At 39.8% G+C, this 24,837-nt stretch overlaps 1 protein-coding gene across 7 annotated transcripts in view; it reads right to left on the bottom strand.

The window, feature by feature from the left end:
* The window catches only part of LOC149145336 (inorganic pyrophosphatase TTM1-like), a 359,903-nt gene that overhangs the window by 95,197 nt on the left and 239,869 nt on the right, over positions 1–24,837 (bottom strand). For all 7 annotated transcript variants that reach the window (XM_089447149.1, XM_089447147.1, XM_089447145.1 and 4 more), the window contains 2 exons: positions 13,454–13,568; positions 13,108–13,303 (listed from right to left, as the gene is read on the bottom strand). In XM_089447149.1, coding sequence (XP_089303275.1) covers positions 13,108–13,303; positions 13,454–13,568 — 311 coding nt within the window. The remainder of the gene's footprint in view (positions 1–13,107; positions 13,304–13,453; positions 13,569–24,837) is intronic.

Genomic DNA, 24,837 nt, shown 5'->3' with positions numbered 1-24,837 from the left:
CAATACAAATGAGCGCTTACCAACGGCCCGGGGACTTTGCAATATGAAATTGCGACATGTCGCATCGCAAAATCACATCGGAGCAATGCAAAGGAGCGGGGCTGATAACAAATGCGACTGCGATAGCCGGACCCGATAGGAATATGGATGAAATTTCATATGTTTTGAGTTCCGGAAAACAGGTTTTTGTGTATTTCGCATTTTCGTTAAATAAACGAAATGCAAAGGAAACGCGCCCAATGCAATGAATCCAGACCCGAAAGGGTTTATAGATGTCGTTGTATATTATTTGAAGTCCGCCATGGAGCCATTTGTCGAGATTTCAGTGTTTTAACGTATTTTTCAAATACAAAGGAAAACCATGGCACAGGGGCACTTGCGACTTGTGATAGCGATTACAGGCGGACCCAATAGGAGTCTAGGGCGGATTTAATGATATTTCAGGTCTGATAAACAACAGATTGGCAGATTTTCCCGTGTTCTAGTGTATTTCTCTGTGTAAACACTGAACAAAGAACGACTATTATGGGGATTTCAAAGGCATCGATGGTCCATTCCGTTACAAAACAGGTGGCCACCATACCCAAAGACGTTTAACAGTGATTGTTTAACGCTCAAAGGGAATTTGAGCGGATAGAGGCCGGGAGCCAGAGAGCCTAGAAGAAGAAACGAACAGACAACGCCGATTGGCTTAAAAGCCATAGAATGACAGAGACAGAAGCAAGCAATGCTAAGACAGAGAGAACACAGAAACAGAGAGTGAGAGAAAGAGTCTATGTACTTAGAGAGGCTTGAGGTATTCAAGCAAAACTCCTGTTGTTTTGTATCTGTTGTTTTGAGATTCAATTTGAGCTCACATTTTGTAAAACTCTGCTCTTGAAGACATAATAGAGAGGTCACCACTAAAGGCTGGACCAGGAGACGTAGCCCAAGAGTTTTGGGTGAACTTCATATTAAACTTGTTGTGCTATGTGTGTTTGTCTATTATGTTTCTCTAACTTCTCATTGTCTATATTATTTGCAATCTTATCGATCCGTTGCACTAAGTAATATAGGCAAATCCATGCACATGAGTCTATAATACCTTAAAATTAATCTAAGATCTCATTTTCAGATCAAGTGGTATCAAAGCTTTATGTTGCTAAGGTTGGACAAGCTTGTGTTGCATTGTTGAATGCTAACTAGATGAGAAGGAGAGCTTATTGAGGCTAATCCAGAGATTGGAAGAGTCTACTCTCAGAGGAGAATGGCCGAAGAAGTCCCATTGGAATCAGAATCTCAGTTCATGGACAGCTTTATGGCCATGCGAGCCATGGTAGAAGAAATGTATCGGGAATTTAAGAAGGGTTGAGGTGAAAGCACCTCAATACCCGAACAAGGCAAAGGAGCAGAGGACCCTCTTCTAGTTGCCCATTCAGAAGGCAAAGGGAAAGGGGAAGAGCCTCGTCCATCATCTCCTCCTTCTAGCCCTGAAAAGAAAAAGAAGAAAACATGTTTGATTAAATTAGATGTAAAGTTTGATTTGCCAATCTATGATGGAGAATTAAACGCAGAAAAGCTAGATAAATGGATTAAATAGACTGAAGTGTATTGTAGGGTGCAAAACATTGATTGAAAGGAGAAAAATTCAGCTGGCTAGCCTTCGCCTTGGAGGAACTGCACTAGTGTGGTGGGAAGGCAGGACACAAGCTGATTTGAAGAAGCATGGTAAAATTCTTTCTACCTAGAATGAATTTGTTTCTACCATTAAAAAACAATTCTATCCTCTAGCTTATATGCAGCAAGCAATGATGAGTTGGCAAACTCTTCGCTACTTAAAGGGCCAAAGTGTACAAAGCTATACCCAAGAATTTAGAAAAAAAAGCTTTAACATTAGGCATATCTCTAGACTCACCTGAAACTTTGTTGAAGTATATAGGTGGTCTAAATAGCTATTTGAAACACACCATTCTCATGTTTAATCCCACTAGCCTAGATGATGTATTAGTTCAGGCTACACATCTAGAAGCTAGAGGCAAGAATGTGAACCCAGAGATTGGGGGATCATCAAAACCCTCTGCAAGCAAGAACAAGGAAAAGAAGAAGCTAAAATGGAAGGAGAGGAAGGCAAATGTTGTACAGAAAGACAAACCTTCATGCACTCACTGCAAGAAGGATGGACACAATGATGAACACTGCTGGTCTTTGCATCCGGAGCTGCAACCCAAGAATTTTGGTGGTAAGAAGAAGAAGATTGTTGCTGCTACTCAGAAAGACTTGGGGTCGGACTCAAGTGATGAAATAACAGTCACAGCCACAGGTATAAAAGGTAAAAATTCTTAAGCATCTACAAGTAATTCTGCACAATCTATTGATAATGAGAGGAAAAGACATGAGCTTTTTCATATTAGAGTTATTTCCAAGCATCAAAAAATTGATACTTTATTTGATAGTGGATCGCAAGTAAACTTGATTTCTGAAGCAATCGTAAAGAAGTTGGGATTACTAACAACACCTCACAAGAAGCCATATCCATTAGGTTGGGTATGTGATAAAGCAAAGCTACAAGTGACTAGACAATGTAAACTTAGGTTTGCATTTGGGTCAACATTTGTAGATGAGGTTGAGTTAGATATAGTTCCCTTAGATATATGTGGTAATGTTTTAGGAAGTCCTTACTTGTATGATAGAAAAGTCATTTTCTATAGAGCCGAAAATAAGTATCAACTCACTAAAGATGGAATGGAATATATTGTAAGAGCCCATAAACTCAAAAATAATTACTCTCTCATAAACTCAAGGCAGATGAAAAGAATTGTAAATTCATGCAAACATGTTTTACTAATGGTTGTAAAGGAAAAGAACCTTGATAAAACCAATATATTTGAGGGTTGTGATGCTAAACAGAAAGTTGATTTAGATAAAGTTGTTACAGAATATGATATCCTATTTCAAGAACCTAAAGGTCTGCCACCCAAAAGGGAAATAGTACATGATATTCATTTGCAGCAAGATGCTCCATTGCCTAACATCGGAATGTACAGGTTATCCGTTTTAGAGAATGCAGAGATCAAGAAGCGAGTACAGGAGTTGCTCGAGAAAGGGTTCATAAGACCAAGCACATCACCATGCGGATCTCCAATCGTGTTGGTGAGGAAGAAAGATGGTTCGTGGAGGATGTGCATTGATTATAGAGCACTGAATAAAATAACGATCAAGAATTGTTATCCTCTTCCTTGCATTGATGATCTATTAGATCAACTGAAAGAGGCAGTTTATTTTTCCAAGTTGGACTTGCGTAGTGGCTATCATCAGGTCAGAGTAGCAGAACAAGATGCATGGAAGATTACTTTCAAAACAAAGCAAGGGTTGTATGAATGGCTAGTTATGCCTTTTGGCTTAACTAATGCTCCTACCACTTTCATGAGAGTTATGAATGATGTACTCAGACCTTTTATTGATGATTTTGTAATTGTATATTTAGATGACATTCTTGTTTTCAGTAAAACATGGGAAGAACATTTGAAGCATGTAAAGCAGACTTTATCTGTTTTGAAAAAAGAAAATCTCTATGTGAAGTTGTCAAAATGTGAATTCAGCAAAACATCTTTAAATTATTTGGCTCATATCGTAGGGGGTGGTGAATTGAAGATAGATCCCTCTAAGGTTGAAGTCATTGTGAACTGGCCTAAACCCAAATCTGCTACAGAAGTTAGGAGTTTCCTAGGAGCAGCACAATATTGGAGAAAGTTTATTTCTAACTTTTCCTTGATTGCAGCTCCCTTACATGCTTTAACAGGATTGAACAAGGTGTTTCAATGGGGAGGCAAACAACAGAAAGCCTTCGACACCTTGAAGGAAAAAATTAGTACAGCACCAGTACTAGCACTGCCAGATCTTCAACGACCATTTGAGATTGAAACAGATGCCAGTGACTATGCCATGGGAGCTGTGTTGATGCAACACAGTAAACCCATATGTTATCTTTCTGAGACATTTACTTCTGCAATAGTTAATTATCTCACATATGATAAAGAATTGTATGCTTTAGTACAAAGTGTGAAAAAGTGGAAACATTACCTAATGGGCAAAGAAACAATTATACATACAAATCATCAACCACTTCAATATTTGCACTCACAAACTAAATTACAACAATCAAGACACTATAGATGGATGGGTTTTCTACAGCAGTTTCATCTTGTCATCAGATATAAGAAAGGCATAGACAATAATGTTGCAGATATGTTATCAAACCAATCATAAATGCATCTACTATACTTAAGCATAACTCAGTATTGCATGAAAGCTACATTGAACAATATGCTCAAGATGTAGATTTTGAAAATGTATATGCAACCTTAAGTCATGGCAAACAAGTAGAAGAATTGGATTATCATATTAAGGACCAACTCTTATATCATTTGGGAAAGCTATGCATTCCTCAAACTGAAAGAGTTAACATATTCGAGAAGCACATACTTCTCTAATATCAGGTCATTTTGGTGTAAGTAAAACAGTTGCATAGCTGCAAAGGTTCAGTTATTGGCCAAGAATGCATGAAACAGTTTCTAGATATATTAGAGGGTGTACCATGTGTGCTACAAGCAAGCCCAGTAATAGAAAATTAGGCTTGTACACTCCACTTCCAGTTCCTTCTCGTCCTTGGGAAAGTGTTTCCACGGACTTTGTTGGGGGATTGCCAAAATCTAGAAAAGGTCATGATTATTTATATGTTATTGTGGATAGGTTCAACAAAATGTGTATTTTAATACCTTGTAACAAGTAGATTACAGCTGAAAAAACAACGAAGTTGTTCTTTCAACATGTATGGGTTCTTTTGTCTTTTAGGTTTCTGCGATCTTCATAATTACGTAGATCATCTTCCGGATTCATCGCATTAGGTATCTTGTTTTGATCGATGTTTCGAACCAGCAACGGTGGTTCATCTTTAGGATGTGAAAGATTAGTGGAAGACTGGTCTTATTATTTAGTTAAATAAATAGATGTATGAGATACATTGCCGACCGTAATTGATGAATCTTTGCATCTCTTTAAAAATGTAAGATTAGTCTTCTTTTTCGTTAAGAGCAATCTGTATCATTCAAATCTGCGAACTTTTTTCATTATCTCCCTTCCGTATCAGGGGAGTATTTTGTCTTTTAGGTTTTTGCGATCTTCATAATTGTGTAGATCATCTTCCGGATTCATCGCATTAGGTATCTTGTTTTGATCGACGTTTCGAACCAGCAACGGTGGTTCATCTTCAGGATGTGAAAGATTAGTGGAAGACTGGTCTTATTATTTAGTTTAATAAATAGATGTATGACATGCATTGCTGACCGTAATTGATGAATCTCTGCATCTCTTTAAGAATGTAAGATCAGTCTTCTTTTTCTTTAAGAGCAATCTGTATCGTTCAAATCTGCGAACTTTTTTCATTATCTCCCTTCAGCATCGGGTGAGTATTTTGTCTTTTAGGTTTCCGCAATCTTCATAATTGTGTAGATCATCTTCCGGATTCATCGCATTAGGTATCTTGTTTTGATCGATGTTTCGAACCAGCAACGGTGGTTCATCTTCAGGATGTGAACGATTAGTGGAAGACTGGTCTTATTATTTAGTTTAATAAATACATGTATGAGATGCATTGTCGACCGTAATTGATGAATCTCTGCATCTCTTTAAGAATGTAAGATTAGTCTTCTTTTTCGTTAAGAGAAATCTGTATCGTTCAAATCTGCGAACTTTTCTCATCATCTCCCTTCCATATCGGGTGAGTATTTTGTCTTTTAGGTTTATGCGATCTTCATAATTGTGTAGATCATCTTCCAGATTCATCACATTAGGTATCTTGTTTGATCAACGTTTCGAACCAACGACGGTGGTTCATGTTCAGGATGTGAAAGATTAGTGGAAGACTGGTCTTATTATTTAGTTTAATAAATAGATGTATGAGATGCATTGCCGACCGTAATTGATGAATCTCTGCATCTCTTTAAGAATGTAAGATCAGTCTTCTTTTTCGTTAGGAGCAATCTGTATCGTTCAAATCTGCAAACTTTTTTCATTATCTCCCTTCCGTATCGGGTGAGTATTTTGTCTTTTAGGTTTCTGTGATCTTCATAATTGTGTAGATCATCTTCCGGATTCATCACATTGTGTTGATCACACCCTGAAGATGAACCACCGTTGCTGGTTCGAAACGTCGATCAAAACAAGATACCTAATGCAATGAATCCGGAAGATGATCTACACAATGTATGGGTTCATTTTGGGTTACCTACTTCTATTGTATCTGATCGAGATTCCCGATTTGTTGGGAAGTTTTGGTCAAGTATGTAGGAATTGATGGACACCAGATTGAAGAAGAGCACAGCATTTCATCCACAAACAGATGACCAAATAGAGGTGGTCAATGGGACAGTGATCCAGTTGCTCAGGGGCTATTGCAGTAAGCATCCCAAGCTTTGGGATGAACATTTGTGTTATGTGCAACATGCTTACAACCATGCTAAGCACTCTTCTACACAGAGATCTCCTTTTGAGACTTGTTTTGGTTTTACACCAAACTCTCCCTTGAATTTTGTCTTTAGTAAAGACATAGCAGTTGATGGACACAGTGATGTGGACAAAGCAACCAAGTTCATTGAACAGATCCAAGAAATTCACCAGGCAGTGCAGAAACAGCTAGAAAGAAGCCAGGCCAAGTACAAGGCAAGGCATGACAAGCATTGAATTGAGCATAGCTTCCAAGTTGGTGATCAAGTCTAGCTGTACATCAGCAAAGACAGAATGCAAGGTGAAGGTAAGAAGCTGAAGCCAATAAGGTATGGGCCTTTCAAGATACTTGAGAAAATTGGTGAAAATGCTTTTCACCTTGATTTTCCAGCTTATATGCATATCTATTCAGTCATTAATGCAGAGAACTTGAGGCTATATGAACCTTCATTGATTGAATATCCCGAAGAGCAAAGTCAGTTGCCTTCTATTGATGATCTGTTACCTGAATATCTCATTGAGTTGCAAGAAGATACAGGTTTGGATAGGAAGGTGAGAACTACGCGCAGAGGGGATGTTGAGTACCTCAAAATTGGACTCAAAGGTTCAAAACCAAGTAGTGCACGATGGATAAAAATTGGACAAGTGAGGAAGTTGTATCCTCGATTGATGCTTAAAAACCAACTTTTGGTGGTCCAAAAGCTTTTTTAGTGGAAAGGCGTGATCCAAAATGGATCCTAAAAACCCTCTAAGTCTTCAAAATCAAAAACTATCGCAAAAGGATGAACTTATAGAAATGGCGGATTACACTATCGGGCCTAAAAAACATGAAGAAACAGTGAAAAAAAGAGTTATCGAGGACTTGGACAGCGATGCACAGGAGCTATCGGATCTGGCCGATCAACGGTCCAGATTCGATCGGCATATCGCAATCAGCAAAGGCAGGTAGAGGCTATCAGAGGCTATCATATGACTGTTGCGACAGCGATCAGCGCGAGCCAACGAGGACCGTTGATCAAGCGCGCAGATCGACGGCCCAAGTTAACTCGCAATATCGCATCGGCACACTACAAAGGAGCGCCTACCAAAAGCCCGGGGACTTTGTGATATGCGATTGTGACATGTCGCAATGCAAAATCGCATTGGAGCAATGCAAAGGAGTGGGGCCGATAACAAATGCGACTGTGATAGCCGGACCCGATAGGATTATGGATGAAATTTCATATGTTTTGAGTTCCGGAAAATGGGTTTTTCTGTGTATTTCGCATTTTCGTTAAATAAACGAAATGCAAAGGAAACGCGCCCGATGCGATGAATCCAGACCCGAAAGGGTTTATAGATGTCGTTGTATATTATTTGAAGTCCGCCATGGAGTCATTTGTCCGGATTTCAGTGTTTTAATATATTATTCAAATACAAAAGAAAACCATGGCATGGGAGCACTTGCGACTTGCGATAGTGATTACAGGCGAACCCAATAGGAGTCTAGGGCAGATTTAATGATATTTCAGGTCCGATAAACAACAAATTGGCAGATTTTCCCATGTTTTAGTGTATTTCTCTGTGTAAACAGAGAACGACTATTCTGGGGATTTCAAAGGCGTTGATGGTCCATTCCGTTACAAAACAAGTGGCCACCATACCCAAAGACGTTTAACAATGATTGTTTAATGCTCGAAAGGAATTTGAGCGGACAGAGGCCGAGAGCCAGAGAGCCAAGAAGAGGAAACGAACAGGCAGCGCCGATTGGCTTAAAAGCCACAGAATGACAGAGACAAAAGCAAGCAGTGATGAGACAAAGAGAAGACAGAAACAAAGAGTGAAAGAAAGAGTCTGTGTACTCAGAGAGGCTTAAGAGATTCAAGCAAAACTCCTGTTGTTTTTTATCTCTTGTGTTGAGATTCAATTTGAGCTCACATTTTGTAAAACTCTGCTCTTGAAGACATAACAGAGAGGTCACCACTGAAGGCTGGACCAAAAGACATAGCCCAAGAGTTTTGGGTGAACTCCATATTAAACTTGTTGTGTTATGTGTGTTTGTCTATTATGTTTCTCTAACTGCTCATTGTCTATATTACTCGCAATCTTATCGATCCATTGCACTAAGTAATATAGGCAAATCCATTCACATGAGTTTGTAATACCTTAAAAGTTATCTAAGATCTCATTTTCAGATCAGTGACAGAAGTTGTTCCTAACAGAGAAGCAGCAAGGACGGGGTGACGTAGTACCTACATCATCAAGTTTGAGCCGGGAAGAGGATCAATGTAGTGGCAGAGGGGAGCAGACTCGACCTACGCAGTAACCGATCATCTTTCTCAGTCAAGAAGGATTGACACCCGTGGCCAAGAGGTGCGGACTTAGCTAGTGTCGGGATTGCGCAGAGCCTAGAAGCTCTAACCTTCAGTTTGTTGGTGCTTAGGAGGTTGTGGGTAAGTTCCAGAGTGAAGCTGGTGGGGTATTGTAGTCAGAACAATACCTAACAAGGCAAGACCAAGGAGGAGGGAGTTGCTGTCGAGGATTTCTAGCCAAGAAATCCAGATCAGTGGTGCAGCTGAACTAATGATCAGAGTGGGGGCATCTCGACATTGGCAGAGGGACTTCCAGGAGAGAATCGAGGCTCAGAGGGAGTCACACTAAGAACTTCAAGGAGGGAAGTAGAGGAGCAACGAGATGGCAGTGAACGAGGTAAGAGACCAAGATAGACTAGATGGAGCCTCAAACTTCGTAGTCTGGAAGGATAGAATCTTATCCATTCTAGATAGGAACCATCTTAAGCACTTCACCTTGAGGACAATAGCGGTCCTAATTGACCCGGTTGAAGTACGAGGATGCAATGGCGAGGGCTAAGAGCATCATCCTTGACGGGGTCAAGGACCATGTAGTACCACATATTGCCGAGAAGAATACGGCAAATGAGATGTAGGAGGCCCTAAAGAAATTGTATCAGCATACTTTCGTGCAAAGGAAGATGCTACTAGAAAATCAATTGTGGCCATACCAGATGCAGAAGGGAGAACAGATCGACACCTTCCTCGGTCGATTGAAGGAGATCCAGGATCAGCTGACTTCCATAGGGGCCACACCGGATCAAAAATTGATGGTGAGAACAGCCCTAAACGTAGTCTTAGAAGACTGAGAGGTGTTTGTCCAAAGCATACTTGATAAGGCAAGCCTTCCAGATTGGGAGGAAATGTGAGTGACTCTTCGCCAAGAAAAGATCAAAAGGCTAAGCAAGTCGGGAAGCAGCGGCAAGGGGATCAGAATCAAGAAGGAGGAAGAGGAGGATGTTTCCCTAGCATCTGAGGGAAAGCAGAAGAAACGGAAGAAGAAGGACCTCTCCAAGGTCAAATGCTTCAACTGTGGGGAACTGGGTCACTATGCAACCCAGTGTCTGAGGAAGAAGAGCAAGGGAGAGGCTTTCGAGACCAAGGCTGCGCCAACAAGGGCGGAGAAGGAAATGGAGACAGATGATGACTGTGCCATGAGTGCTCACATGCCACTTGAGAGGAAGTGGGGAGACATCGAGTTGTAGTCAAATGGACTACGGGCGATGAGGGACAGGATCCTCGAGGTACCTAACCTCTTGGATTATACCTTGCTACGGGAGCCCCAAAAAGGAGTAGTCGGACTGGCAGATGTTGGTAGAGACGAATGCGGATGGAGTGACAGAGGGAGCTACAATGCAGGAGTCCCAAGACAATGTGAGGCAGCAGCGCGAGATGCACAGAGTTGATGCAGCAGCATAGAGGTTAGAGAGGAAGCACTTGTCAGTGACAGAGGGAGCTTCATCATCAGGAGTGTTTCTAGCATGACGGAAATGTCAGAGTTGGGAGATCAGTTGCATACCTCTCAGTAACTGAGTTGCAGTGCAACAGTTAGCAGTGGCAGTGCTATGGACAGCAAGACGCAGCATGATGAGAGGGTTGCAGTGCAGATGCAGTAGTGGCAGTGGCAGGGCCATGGGCAGTAGCACAGATGCAGAGGGAGCTGCCGTACAGATGCATTAGTGGCAGTGACAGGGCCATGGGTAGTAGTACATGATGCAGCAGTGCAAAGGATGATGGGCAGCAGGCCTAGCATCAGCACAGGGACCGATGCCAGATGATCAGGGTGATGCTCAGTGAGGAGTATTACTAGAGCACAATCCTCGCTAAGAGGGAGTGTTGATTTGGAGTAGCATCGGATGTGCTCTAACCACGAAAATTGGTGGAGAGGCTAAAGCACATGAGATCTCCAATACCCAAAAATGGTTTGGGCAGATTCTAAACAGTTTGGGAGATATTAAAATAATTAATATTTTTAATGGAGTCCCTAAGTCTAAACTTAGGGAAAATAAAATATTAATGTGAACTAATATAAAACTATGTTAGAAGGGTCCAAAAGTCATGGATCAAGCCAGAATTAATCTTAGCCGTTGATTAGGGACTTAATCTCGACCGTTGAATTGTCAACGAGAAAAACATAAAAGGAGGCTTGAGGGTCACTTGGAGAACACACCGAGTTGATCAAGATTTCAATTTTCTGGGGCAGGGTTTGCTGAGGGAGTCGAAAGAGTGATCAAAGTTGCAGTTGAGGGGCAGTGAATACAGAAGCAAAGAGGCAAAGAGGGTACCAGGAGAATCAGCACAGAAGTCGTGAGAGAGGGATGCAGAGCTAGCGAGAGGCCACGCAGAGCCAGCTAGGGCCCACACAGAGCCAGCCAGGAGTTGTACAGTGCCTCTAAGATCCAACGTGGGTAACCCAGTGCCTCTAGAGGCTGACGCAGGGGTTATTGGGTTGACGCTGGGCCAGGAAGGGCTGACGCAGTCCCTAGAGGCAAACACTAGGGTTTTCGTGGGGCAGATTGGAGCTGGGAATTGTCGGAGTGTTTATCCGGGGTTTCTGCCAGAATATCTGCTTCCGAGTAGAGAGGTACTACTGCGGAGATTATTCTTTTTTGGATGAGCCAGTTTTGGCACCCAAATTGAATTCAGAAACTACATAATAATAAAACCTCCAGATAGTTGCACTGGTTTTCCCGCATTGGGTTCTTTCAGGGACATTGGTCTAAAACAACGGTGTCACTTGTGTGCTTGTTTTTTTTACTTCAGTTGATGATCTGTAATGTGTTGAGCATGTACATGTATTTATTTCAGTATTTACATGGTAAATAACTTGTTAATTAATCAGAACAAGAAGGCAGAAATATATCAAAAAAGTACATGAAGGGTTTCTAACAGATAGACTTAGAAATTCCAACAATAAAACATCTGAATGTTACAACTTACAATGAGAAAAATCAGAATGGAACTATTGTGGAAAATGGGTACATGCTTCTATAGAAATTCCACTAAATTCTGCAACTGCTTAATGAACAATTCTGAAAAACTAATATATATTCACAAGACACAGAATTTCTCCACTAATTTGCAGCAGAATAAAACAGAATTAAAAACACAATTACACAGATATAAACACACTTGTTTTTCTAGGGAACCCAACTGGGATAACCCTCTGCTTGCTTGAAAATTTTATTGACAAAAGAATGAGCATAGATCTCTTACAAAAACAATTGTGTGTCAATAGAAACCAATCTGGTTTTCTTCGCTTGTACTAAGCTGAAGCACTTGCAAGACTCTGATCCCTGCTTCCCTATTTCCTTGTGCAAATCCCAAGGAAATTCTCCTATAAATCTGTGCACAAGCCTCTTGGTACTCTGATCCTCTCACAAGCTCACACACACAAACACAAATCTGTGTTCTCTACTGCCTTGTCTCACCAACTCATGCTCACAAGACAATGAATAACAATGTGCCTTGATCCTCCTTTTAAGCTTTTCGAATAGGCTAAATCTGGCAAGTCTTTATTTTAGGAAATTGAAACAAAGGCTATCAAGCTGTTGTAACTCGTCCTCCCTTAATTTAGAAGTTAAGGCTCTCTTAGCTCGTCCTTTCCCAAATTAACTCGCACTAGAAGACAACTGAGCCTTCCACATCTGCACTAGTCAAACTGCTTCATGCACACGTCCTAACTTTTAGGAATTTGCCCTAAATTTTAGGAACTCATCCTAATTTTTAGGAATTAGCTCCTAACTTATAGGAATTGATTCCTAACTTATAGGAACTTGTGCATGCTAAGGAAAAACTGCTTCTGGTCTCTTTGACTAAGGCACAAGTCAAAGGACCTTTCTCACTACTATTTTCAATAGCTTCTGATTGAAAAACTAAGACATCATAACAATTGTAACTTTTCAGATGCATCATGCCATGGTATCTTGATCAATGTTGTAAACATTGGCATCGGATAAAATCGGCAAGGGTCTAGAAAACCAAAATATCATTAAAATGGAGAAAATATCAATAAAAATTGGCAAACATTGGCAAAATTAAGATACCACCAAAATATCACTAAAAATCAGCAAACATTGGCTAGGCCAAGAGATCGCATTTTTGGGATTTTATCACGATAAAATTGGGGTGTTTGCAACACTGATCTTGATTGACCTTACTGGCATAAGAAAAAGGTCAAAGGAAATCAATGATTCAGACCTGTATACCTTCCATTCTGTTCTATTTGTGTTATAATTTTAATCTACCATTCATGTGCACATATGCCATATGTCTGAGACAAAGAAAGAAACAGAACTGTTTCAGAAATTTGTTGAATGATTTCCTCTGGCTCCTGTCCAGCACGATGGATGTCACGAAGCACCCTTTTCACAAGATCAAAATGCACACCTCCCGTCACAGATACTCGAAGATCCAAAACGGGTCGAAGTCTTTCACTCAGGGCATAAATGCCTTCCACAATTAGAATTCGTGATGAAGGAACTTCGATTGTCCTGCACAAAAATGCATATTATGAATATATCACATGATTTAAAAAACTCTAATGCCTAAGGAAGTTATCCTGGGATACCTTATGCAGTATGCTAAATGGAAAACAAAACAAATAAGTTCTTTTTTTTATTAGAATTTTATTAGAGGACTACCTGTAACCAGTACGGCGGCTCTGCTTAAAATCATATACTGGTACCTGAACAGGCTTGCCAGCCTTCAAACCATGAATATTCTCAAGCAAAGTTTCATAATCAGTCAACCGTGGATCTGATTTGCCATATGTAATTTCAGAGTCAGAAAACTCTATTTACTCAAAATTCATTCCTGCAGAAATGTATTTTCGGTCTGTAAATGAGTAAAACAACAAAGATGTTTCTCTAAGATAATGAAACATAGTAGAGAACAACGAAAGTAATAATAAATATTCTATTAATTATAAGTTTGATTTGTAATTATACTGCAACAAGAACGATTTCAAATACCAAATCTTGAATCAAGCATAAAATATCAGATGTTTTCAAATAAAATTTTAATTGACCAAGTGAATTCTATTTTTACCTGCATGATCTATTTTTCCACCATTAATTGCACAATTTTCTGAAACAATCAGATATACAGAAAAGTTCCAAGTGTGCCAAATCTCAATATGAACAACTGGTAATTTGTGGGCTTTCAAACAGCGGCAGTCACATTCCATTGTAATGCCAACAAGAAAGATTGGGATATAACTGAGCTCTCAAACAACGGCAGTCAATCATGTATTTCAGTAGCCCAAATTTACACAACTTCATCTAAAGTGGTTCAGTACAAGGTAGACGTGCATGTAGGCATTCAAAAGTGTGACAAGAAAGGAATTCGAGCAATAGAAGCATTTAATATGTTGGATGATGCAACAACCAAGCCATCAGACATTTACAAATATGTGGGGTGTAGGCAAAATATATTATCGTTACTCAGGAGTCAAGTAACAAAGAACACACCTTCTGAAGTTGTAGTGATGGGAGCAATTATAATGCTTCTAAAATAATGGTACAAAAACCCTACACATGAAAATCTCCAACCACACTTGTATACCTTGCCTTGCACCAAGATATATTACTCTGAGCCTGAGGCCTCCAAATTGATGATTCAGCCTTCTTTAGAATTCAAGAGACACCAGTTTATGAGTAATAAATTCATTTTTATATCATTTTGTTCTACATCTTAGGTGTTCCAGCAAGTCCACAAAGAATTTCAATACCATTACAGTTTTTTCTATGAATATGCCGAAATAATTTTGCAATAATGCAACCTTTGCATTTTTAGTCTGCAAATGTTTCCTGCAGTTTTCTTCCATGTTTTTCATTTTGTATATCTTGATGAAGTGTTTCCCTCATGAGTTTTACTCGGCTGATAGGTGATCTTTGTCATTCTTGGGAGAGCGGTTTGCTCAAGCAAGTGAGAGACTCAAGACTGAAGAGTGGTGAAAAGTGTGCAGTTAGAGGATTTGTGTGAGAACAGGTTTGCAGGTTGAGTGCACAAGAGAGCCGAAACTCATCTGTGGACAGTGTACCGGGTGGAGAAGGAGGCCAAAACTGTTGAGTCTGAGTTTCAATAGGTAGGCCAAGAATTTGGGTGGGCCAAGTTTCAGCAGACAGGTCGAGAGTTTGGGGCAATGTTACTTGGGAGCGGGAGCGGAAGCGGGGAGCGGGAGCGGAAGCGGGAGCAAGAGCGACCATTTTCAGAAGCTCCCGGTTTGGGAGCGAATCCCGGAGCGATTTTTTAAAAATATATATATTTTTTATATTTTTTAATTTTTGATACATATATGTCAACAAAAACATGTAGAATGATGAAATAGACATAAAAAACATAAAAAAACATAAATTGATCATTGAACCATATCACATCAATCATCTAGAAATTATAATCGTCATCAACCATGTCCACAAGTTAGTAAAATACATATTACAACTGCAACATATTGAGTCTTATAAATCATGATTCATCAAATTCAATATTAAAGTTTCAACTTCAAGCTTTCAGAATTGAAAATTCAATAACATTTATCATCATTGATCACCAAAGTAACAAGTTGTACTTGTAAGCCAAGTTTAACCATTACAAGAAGTAATATCGAAGATATTTCTAAGTCCTAACTTCTAACTGTTAACATGATATGAAATGTTAAAAATTTATAAAATGAAACATGAATAATGAGATGAAATGAAACAACTTTAGTCTTTCACAAAGCATCATATTCATAATTCACAATCATTACCAATGAGTTATAATTGCCAAGGCCCAACTTCAAACTTCAAATTTTCATTGTCACAGTGATATAATGTTTACAAAAAATATCATAATGTCATAATGATATGAAAGAGTCAAGAGTCAAGAGTCAAGGACTCAAAACTCAACAGTTATGAAAACTAAAGTCTAATAGAAACTAAAAAAGACAAGTAAACTGTAAATCTACAAGTGGCCCTTGCCACGAGAGTCTCCAGGAGTATAAGCAGGTCGTGGTGGTCTTCTAGGAGTCTCCCGCACAGACCGACGACCAGAACTAGAGCCTCCACGCGAGGGTGTCGATGGAGGTGGCGACAGCAATGGAACAAGACTCGGGCCCCGAGCACTACTACTGGATGGTGGAGGTGGAGGTGGCATGGCTGCTGCAGCTGCTTCATTTTCATCCCGTACAAGCTCCTCTTCTAGTTCTTCAATATGTACAATGCCATCCTCCAAATTGTCGTCCTCAGGGTGATTGTCCCAAATTTTATATGTGGGATCTTCATTAGCCCGATCACAGTAATGGCTCAATAACCTCAAGTTGTAGTGCACATAAACCAAGCTTTCTGCTCAGTTTTCGTTGAGTCTGTTTCTTTTCACATTATGTATATAACTGTAGGTGCTCCAACACCTCTCTGCAGAAGAAGAATTTACAACCTGTGAAAGAACTTCTTTTGCCAATTTTGGCAAAAGTCCGTGGCCGCCATATGTTTCCCACCATGTGAGAGAATCAAATTTATCTTTGTCGTCCATTGCATGGAAGTTACCATACAAACCACTGCCAGTGAAGTATCTACCTATTTCAAGGCGCACAGCTGCACATTCCTCCCTGTCAGGCACCAACTTTTCTAATGCTTCCAGATATCCTCTAGTTACCTCTCGATCTAAATGGGGTTTGGTCCTAACACCACCCCCTGCTGCAGATTTGCCCAACCAAGATTCTGAGTAGTATTTTGGCGTAAGGATATACGCCAAGCAATGTAGTGGAAGGTTAAGCCTATTCCACCATTCACACACACAATCATGAATAAGTTTGTACAAGTTGGGATCTCTATTATGAACAATGTCTTTTATTTCCCCCAACATGGTATCCATTTGCTCATACACCTCGCCAATCACTGGTTTGTCTGTATCTGCAAACCGAATCATGTTATAAATTGGCTTGGTGAAATCCAATACCTGTCTCACAGTTGTCCAAAACTGCCCATCAAGAGCGGCCTCCTCCACCGTTTCAAAACCTGCCATGTCAGCTACATTTGTAGCCCTTTCCTTTAACACCTGCCAATGTGGACTTGATACCATGCTAGCTAATGCCTCTCTTACCTTCAAAAGGCGCCTGAAGGTGAGGTAATAGCTACCAAATCTAGTCCTCGCAATCTTCAGCAACTCCAATCTCGAGTGACTGCGGAAAAGGCCATGGGTATTGCTATGATTTGTAATAAATTTTATCATTTTTTTTCCTTTCTTGTACAAATCACCAATCCATTGGTATTGTTCATTTTTGTTTTTGACAATATCATGCAATAGAAGGTTCAATGTGTGAACCAAACATCCAGACCAAAATATGTTCGGGTATTTATCCTCAATAATTGCTCCCGCTACCTTACAATTAGGAGCATTATCAGTGATGACTTGGATGACATTGTATGGGCCAATATGCTCAATTGTTTCAAGCAATGCTTCTGCAATGTTGATAGCGGTCTTGAACTTGTCTGAGTAATCATGTGCAGCTAGAAAGATGGGACCACTTCGGGACACAGCAAGAACACTTATCAATGGCTTGCCTTTTACATTTGTCCATCCATCAGATACAATGGACACCCCATTGTCAGTCCAAGAACTTGTCATTTTATTCAAAGAATGTGATATTTTTGCTTTTTCATGATCAAGGCCAACAGTTCTTGCCTTGTCATACCCAGGGCTCTTGTATCCTTTAGGGGCATCATTTATGGCAGAAACCATTTCGTGCCAATAAGGTGAGCGTAGAACATTGAATGGTATCCCACATGCATAGAGGAACCTGTAAACTTTTGAATCCACATCATTCCTACACCCCTCATCAAGGAAATCTGATATGGTTCTACGCCTCAAAGATGATGACCCTGTGCCTCCATGTCCATATCCACTGCCTTGGCCTGAGGATGCTGAAGGAGTTCTTTGTGAGCTTGGTTCAAAGAAACCCCTTGATATTTTTGTTCTGTATTGGGCTTCCTCCTCTTCCTTTATGTATTTGGCTCTATCTGCTGTTGACACCGCTGCACAAGTTTTGATTCCTATTTGTTTCTCTCCATCCCATGGCCTTTTCCCGCAGAGGTGTCTTCTAGCACGGGTGTATGAACCTGTGTAATTAGTGTTGCAATGGGGGCAATGAAATTTAGTGGTTCCACCCCCTCTCCCTGTTTCAGCCCTTTGAACATATTTCCACAGTGGAGTTTGGTCTTGTTTAGTTTTTTGAGGGTCATGTTCACCCTCCTCCACCTCCTCCTCACTGGGGTTTTCACCCATTTGACTTCCTCCGGCTTCTTCATCCACCTCTTCAGTTTCAAGCCCCCTCCGTTTCCTACTCTCCACCACCATAATAACCATAAAAGGGATCAGGAAGAGGAAAATGCCAATAAATATCCCCAGGTCCATGGTGTTTGATGTTTGTAGGGTTTGAGTCTTGAATCTGCAGGATAATTTAGTTTATTGGGCTTAATTCATTTAATTTATTAATTTAATTTAAATACATGATCTTTAAACTCAAAGAGCTAAATTAAACTAACCAAATTAACTACCTAACCAGCTAAACTAACTAAATGATTAAGTTACTTACCTCTGCAGGCTTGCTCCTCGCTCCTTGGCACTTGCTCCTCGCTCCTCAGCTCTGGCTCCTTGCTCCTCAGCTCTTGCTCCAGCTCTCAATCTCTTGCTCAAGCTCTCAATCTCTTGCTCAATCAAGTTGAAATGAAATGTTTTTGCCCCATTGGGCTTATAAAATATAAAAAAAATTCTAAAATTTTGGGAATTTTCGGGTCCGGCGGATTTTTTTTCCGCCGAACCGCTCCCGGAGTGGTTTTTAATGCGCGGGAGCGATCAGGGAGCAATCGCTCCCCGATCGCTCCCGGGCATTTAAAAACGCTCCGGGAGCGCGGGAGCGATCAGGGAGCGATCGCTCCCCGATCGCTCCCGGGCATTAAAAAACGCTCCGGGAGTGCGGGAGCGATCGCTCCCTGAAACGCTCCCTATCAGACCAGGGAGCGTAAATTTTTTTACGGGAGCGCGCTCCCGACCCGCTCCCGCCCGGAGCGCGCTTCGGGAGCGGGTTCGAAGGGGGGGGGGGCGCTCCCCCGCAACACTGATTTGGGGAGACTGAGTTTCAGCAAGCAAGCTGAGAGTTTTGGGAGGCCAAAAGGGTTGACGCTAGCCTTGGAAGGAGGCCGACTGTTGGAAAATGTAACTAGTTTCAGTCTTCATAATTGTCAATGTACTCAAGTCATTTTGTATATCTTATGTTACAAGAAAAAGAAGAAAGAAAATATTATTTTGAGCATGGGTTTCATGCTCCATTTTGATGGTCATCTAGGTAAAGCATGTTCTTCATGCCTCTAGGGTTTGTCATGTCAAAAGAATATTTTTCTTAAGTTAAGAAAGTCCTTGTCATGTGTCTAAGACCCTATAGGGTAAGCTGTAACATGTAAAAGATATTAATTACGAGTCTAGAAAGTTCCATGAGCCTTCAAGCACAAGTCAGCCCTGCCAGTGATAAGTCGGCCTAGAAGAGGCTATTCGACCTCATGGAAAGGCTATAAATACAACCAGCGTCGACCTCATTTGGCACCATTCAATCTCTCAAGCAAAAAGTTCGATCTGAAGCTGGGAAAGAGAAGGAAGCAAGAGCGAAGGTCTAGAAGAAGAAAGCATCTCAAGGAGAAACCGAAATCTGATTTTTGTGACTATCTTTCTCTCACACGTGACAGGTTTTAGGGTTTCTGCTCCTGCTACAAAGGCCAAGATTTCAGATCTAGTTGCATGTTTGAAATTTTGTGCAAGAAGATCAAGATTTGAAGCCAAAGAAGACTAGAAGCAAGGGAGAAGGCCCTAGCGAAGAAAAGAGACAAAACTTGAACTTTTCTGCTCACATGTGCGACATGAACTAGGGTTTATGTTTTGTTGCAGGACCGAAGTATTGCAAGTCAAGTTGCAAACCCAAGTTGCAGGGTCGAGCGTTGAATTAGGGTTGATTTGAAGGACGTTGACTTTGGAAGCCTTTGACCAATTGCAAGGGCTTTCTTGGAGAGCTAACTTGTTGCTTGGAGGACTTGGTCTAGGGTTTTCGGTCTTTCTTTTCTCATTTGAAGCACATTCTATAAGAAGAGAAGAGATTTTCAAGGTTTTCCCCTTGGAGGGGCTTTGCCCTGGCTTAGAGCCTAATACTTGTGTCCATTGTCTTTACTGTTTTTGTTCTTGATAATTGTTTGATGAGAAGATCTAATAAAGAAACACAAGAAGATAAATAAAGTTTACAAGCAAATATTAAGGTTAAGGAGAATTTGAATTAATAGTTGCCCTACTGCATTCTCCAACATGGGATCAGAGCTAAGGTGAACAAAGAGAAGGCAGTTGGAAGATCATCTTGTGGACATATGAAGGGATTACTTTCCAAGGGGAATCATTTGCAGAAGAACACAAAGAAGCAGTAGACATATTGATTTAAAAGGAGGGTTACTGCATCAAGCTTTCATTGAAGAAGGCCTCATCACCAAGTTCTCCTTGAAGTAAGGAAGGACAGTCTATGTTGCAGGAAACGTAGGGCAAGGGGGCGTTTCCGTACGGAAACGAATACGAAACGCTGAAACGCGTGTGGTACAGCCCTAAAACTCGTTTCAGGTCGTACTGCCACATTTCATGAAACTGAAACGTGGCCAGTACAGCCTGAAACGCGTTTCAGGGCCGTACGACTCACGTTTCATCTTTTTACTTGTGTTTTTTTTTTTTTTTTTAATTAATTTGTTTTCTAATTTATTTGTAGGTTATCCTAGTGACTACTAGATACCTGTCTAAAGTTATAAAAGTGAACTTTTTCCCTAGTGTTGATATGTAGTTCATCAAGAAGTTTGAGGCATAGGCAGTTCATGGTAATGTTAAATTCTGTAAAAGTGATATTCTCCTTTATTTTTCATTTTCATCCTTTTTACTTAAATTTTTTTAACATTGCCATGAAATGACTCAGGATGTTTGAGAGTGGTTTCGCCCTCATTGGATTTCATATGGAGAAAGTAGAATTTTAGATCTCACTTAAAATCCAACAGACTTATCTGTTCTTCAGGATTTCAGGATTGGGGGGATTGCAATGTTTCCATTGGATTTTATCATGTACTAGGGTATGGAACTTGTATTTAATCAAGAGAACCAAGCCCTCTATGCAGGGGAGACTTCCAATAATCAAGAGCATGTAGGGTACTAGGGTATGAAACTTGTATTTAATCAAGAGCACTAAGGTCGTTTGACTATGTACGAGACTCCCAATCAAGAACGAGACAAGAAATTAGAAATTTCTCGTGGGTGATTTTGGATATTTCTATTTTCATTATGTGATCATTCATGAGTAAATGTGATGTAAATTTAGAGACTTATAGTTTATGCATTGACAATTGACAATTTTATCATAATGTAATAAATTAGAATGTATCATATATGCTTTATGATTGCACATATTTCCTAAATGTCCTTATATATATATATATATATATATATATATTCGCGTTTCCAAGTTTCCAAAATTTGGGGAGGTCGCGTTTCGTATCGATTCCCGTTTCGGAAACTCGTACCCGTTTCCCCGTTTCGTGCAACCTAGGGACAAGTTCTTATTGAAGATTTTCTAATGCATCATCTTGAAGAAGAATAAACATCGAGAAATATTGACATCATCATTCACTCTTTGAAGTTGTTCGAAGACACCATTGTTGAAGGCATCCTAAAAGTCATCATTCTAGGGCATTGTTGAAATCTTCTTGAAGGTATTGAAAACATCAAGATATTTGGAGACATCATCCAAAAGGAAAGGACTCTTGGTTGACACTTAAGTATCATATTATCTTCTATGTCTCAATCTACAAATCACGTGGCTACATTTTGCAAGGAAAGCAACAAGCTCGTTGGATCAGCAAACTTCCTAGCATGGAAGAAGAGGATTGACTTGGCACTCACAGAAAATGAAGTCATGGAATATGTCCTTGGTGAAGTAGTTGAACCAGACAAGGAGAAGACTCAAGAGTTAGCAAAATACAAGAAGGGAGAAGTTTGCAATTTCGGTCAAACTTCAGAACTTCGCTTACTACAAAAGAATTCGGTCTTTATTGCAGACCTATACCTCTACGACCTTCCTGCAACTCTATCTTTTTCACACATGTGGGTGATGTTAGGGAAGAATAAGGTCTTCTTCTTCCTTCGCTAGACTTGCTCTCTTCTTCTAGGTAATGAGGCTTTCAAACTTGATCCAAATTTTGGCTTCTTTCAATAGATCTGCAATTCGGTCTTGTAGCAACAAAATGTGCCCTAATTCCTTCGCACGTATGGGAGAATGTAGCTGAAAATCAGAGTTCAAACTTTGATTTTTCTTCTATGAATTCTCCTCTTCTTCGCTAGCTTTAGACTTCTTTTCTTATCTGCTGATGGAGTTGGATCAATCATCTTCAAGTGTGGTCGAGTGACTCATATATATAATTATTCATGGAGGATGAATAATCGTAAACAGGGCTGACTTCTTCTCTTGCAGTTCGACTTGATCGGAGGGATACATTGACACATTTGACTCAAAAATAATTCTTTTCACATGATACAAAATGCCCAATAGGGTCTAATGAATATGAAAAAGACTCTTTTGACTTTCTTGACTCTTCTAACAAATCCTAGAAGCACACAATGGGTGTTTGACCTAGAACAATTTAACTTAGAGCATGAAACCCCATGCTTTATAAATAACAATAATATTTTTCTTTCTCTTTTATATCAAATATATAAAATCAATAGTACATGAGATATTATGAAGACCGAACCTAGTTACACATTTCAACACTCCCTCTTAACTAGGGAGTTATTCATAATACATAGATGGTACAAGGACATTCTCATACTGAAGAATTCTCATAAGAAGAGTTGTATTGGTAAGTCATCTTATAAGCTATCTTTTCAACTTATATCTGTGTATCTCATCATATCAACCAGCATTGTCATATAACAAGGCCTCGACTAACAACTCTATCTCTCCACTAGATTAGAGCACAATGCTGGGTAGACAATGATTTATAGACACCATCATCATTGTCTCTCAAGGCACATACCCCATTCGGATGCTCACAAGGTATGTCCTTTTAGGACCATTCCCCTTTTGGATTTACACATCCTCAAGGAATCTCCTCATCGACTACTCTTGCCTATTGGATGCCCTACCTCATCCTCAAAGAGTATCGGTCTCAGATGCTTACCCAATCCTCCATTCTTTCTTCATGATGTGAAGACAAGAATGATGTGTCTATCTCTCCCTCGCAACTAGGAAGGATCTGCTCATTCCGTAACGTGAAAGGAATATACCCAAGCTCCCTCTTAACTAGGGACTTGTTTCTAGCAACAACTATCTATTCTTGTGTGGAGATCATGGTGCTATCAATTGCTTGTAGGGCTCCCATTTTCTGCATCATCATGTCATGAATAAACTTCAACTTCTACATCATGGAGCCATCGTCTTTCATAACTTCTTTGTAGGGCTTTAGTCATCTTTCTCATCACTTCCCTTCAATAAAACATAGTTTTGAACCAATTAATGCTAGTCATGTCATCCTTCTTTTCATCGAAAAGTGACCTTTATCATCATCTGACTATTCTTCATATTGCTCCCTCTTCCAAGTCATGTTCCTTTCAAAATCAGTCATCCAATTTTATGTGTACTAGTTGTAGGTGAATTTTCTACAACTTTCTATTGGTAGCCCCAAATTCCAATCCAACCAGATGCTCATTTTTCAAAAATAAAAATTTTTATGATGGCCCTTCCTCATAACATCTGCTTCTGCAACATCAACATCTTTTTGTATACAATATGAGTCCATCTCCAAGACATCTATTACCAAGGTTCTCCTACTATACTTATCAGAGTCTTCATAGCTTCTTCATGGAGATGTCAAATCTAATCCTTCTTAACATCAAATGTTGATTATCCATATCATCTATGTAGTTGTATTCTCATGAACTCTTCTTTCAACTTCTTCACATATTGTTTCTTTTAGCGTCTCTATACATGGTTCCTTCTTATTAGAAACCTTATGGCCCACCTCCTTATATTTTTAGGAGGTCATATAGTATGTCGATTCCATCATGCCTTTAAGTAGTATGACAAACTTATGCCTTCATGTATTCTTCATATGGAAGAGCTCTTTCTTCTTCAATCATGCTCATGAGATAGAGCATTCTAACCATTCTAGCTACAATTAAGTGATGACATGATTGTATCTATCTATTACAGTTTACCAAATATATGCATACCTTTTTCTTCACATGGTCATCTAGAATTCCTTTAGCAGCTTCCTTTCCCTTGCTTGAAGATGGAGGAGTACTAAATTATCATGTTGCACTTTTCTATCATCATACCTTCATTCTTTCAAACTGTGGAGCCCAAAGTAGGTGGAATGAAGACTGTCTATGTAACTCTTGCTTCCTCCAAGTAGAGATGAAGCTTTTCAACAAAGATTCTGATGTGTTGAAAAGTGTAACTAGGTTCGGTCTTCATAATGACATGTAATTATGATTTTAATTTTTATGTAATGAGATGTAAAGAAAAAAAAAATTAGAATTATTGTATTGACTTGCTTCATGGGTTTCATGAGCAAGAGATTTTGTATTTGAGTCAAGACTGTGAAAATTCCTTAAACCTGAGAATTCTTACTGCAACACTGATGATATTTCTTCTACTTGTTAGATTTACATAAACAAGTTATTGCAGTTTCCTACGGCAAACATCGAAATACATACACTGCAGCCTACACCATTTTAATAATATGCCGAAACAAGAAACTGAACAATAGAGAAGATACACACAAATGACACAGTTGTTTTTGGACAAATGTCCCCGAAAAAACTCAATGCGGGAAAACGGTGCAACAGATCTGAGGGTTTTATTATTAAGCAAAAGTATTTATGAATACAATCGTTGGATGCCCTCCCAACAATCCAGTTACAGAGAAAATCACTTGGCAGAAGAAATTAGTGAGATTACCTCACTCTACACTGCAAGCCC

The sequence above is a fragment of the Pinus tabuliformis genome, chromosome X (assembly GCF_031772625.1).
Source record: "Pinus tabuliformis cultivar Carrire ecotype Pingquan chromosome X, CPIR1, whole genome shotgun sequence".
Lineage (NCBI taxonomy): Eukaryota > Viridiplantae > Streptophyta > Pinopsida > Pinales > Pinaceae > Pinus > Pinus tabuliformis.
Note: the sequence above shows the minus strand (reverse complement) of the source record. Positions and strands in the feature narration are given on the sequence as shown.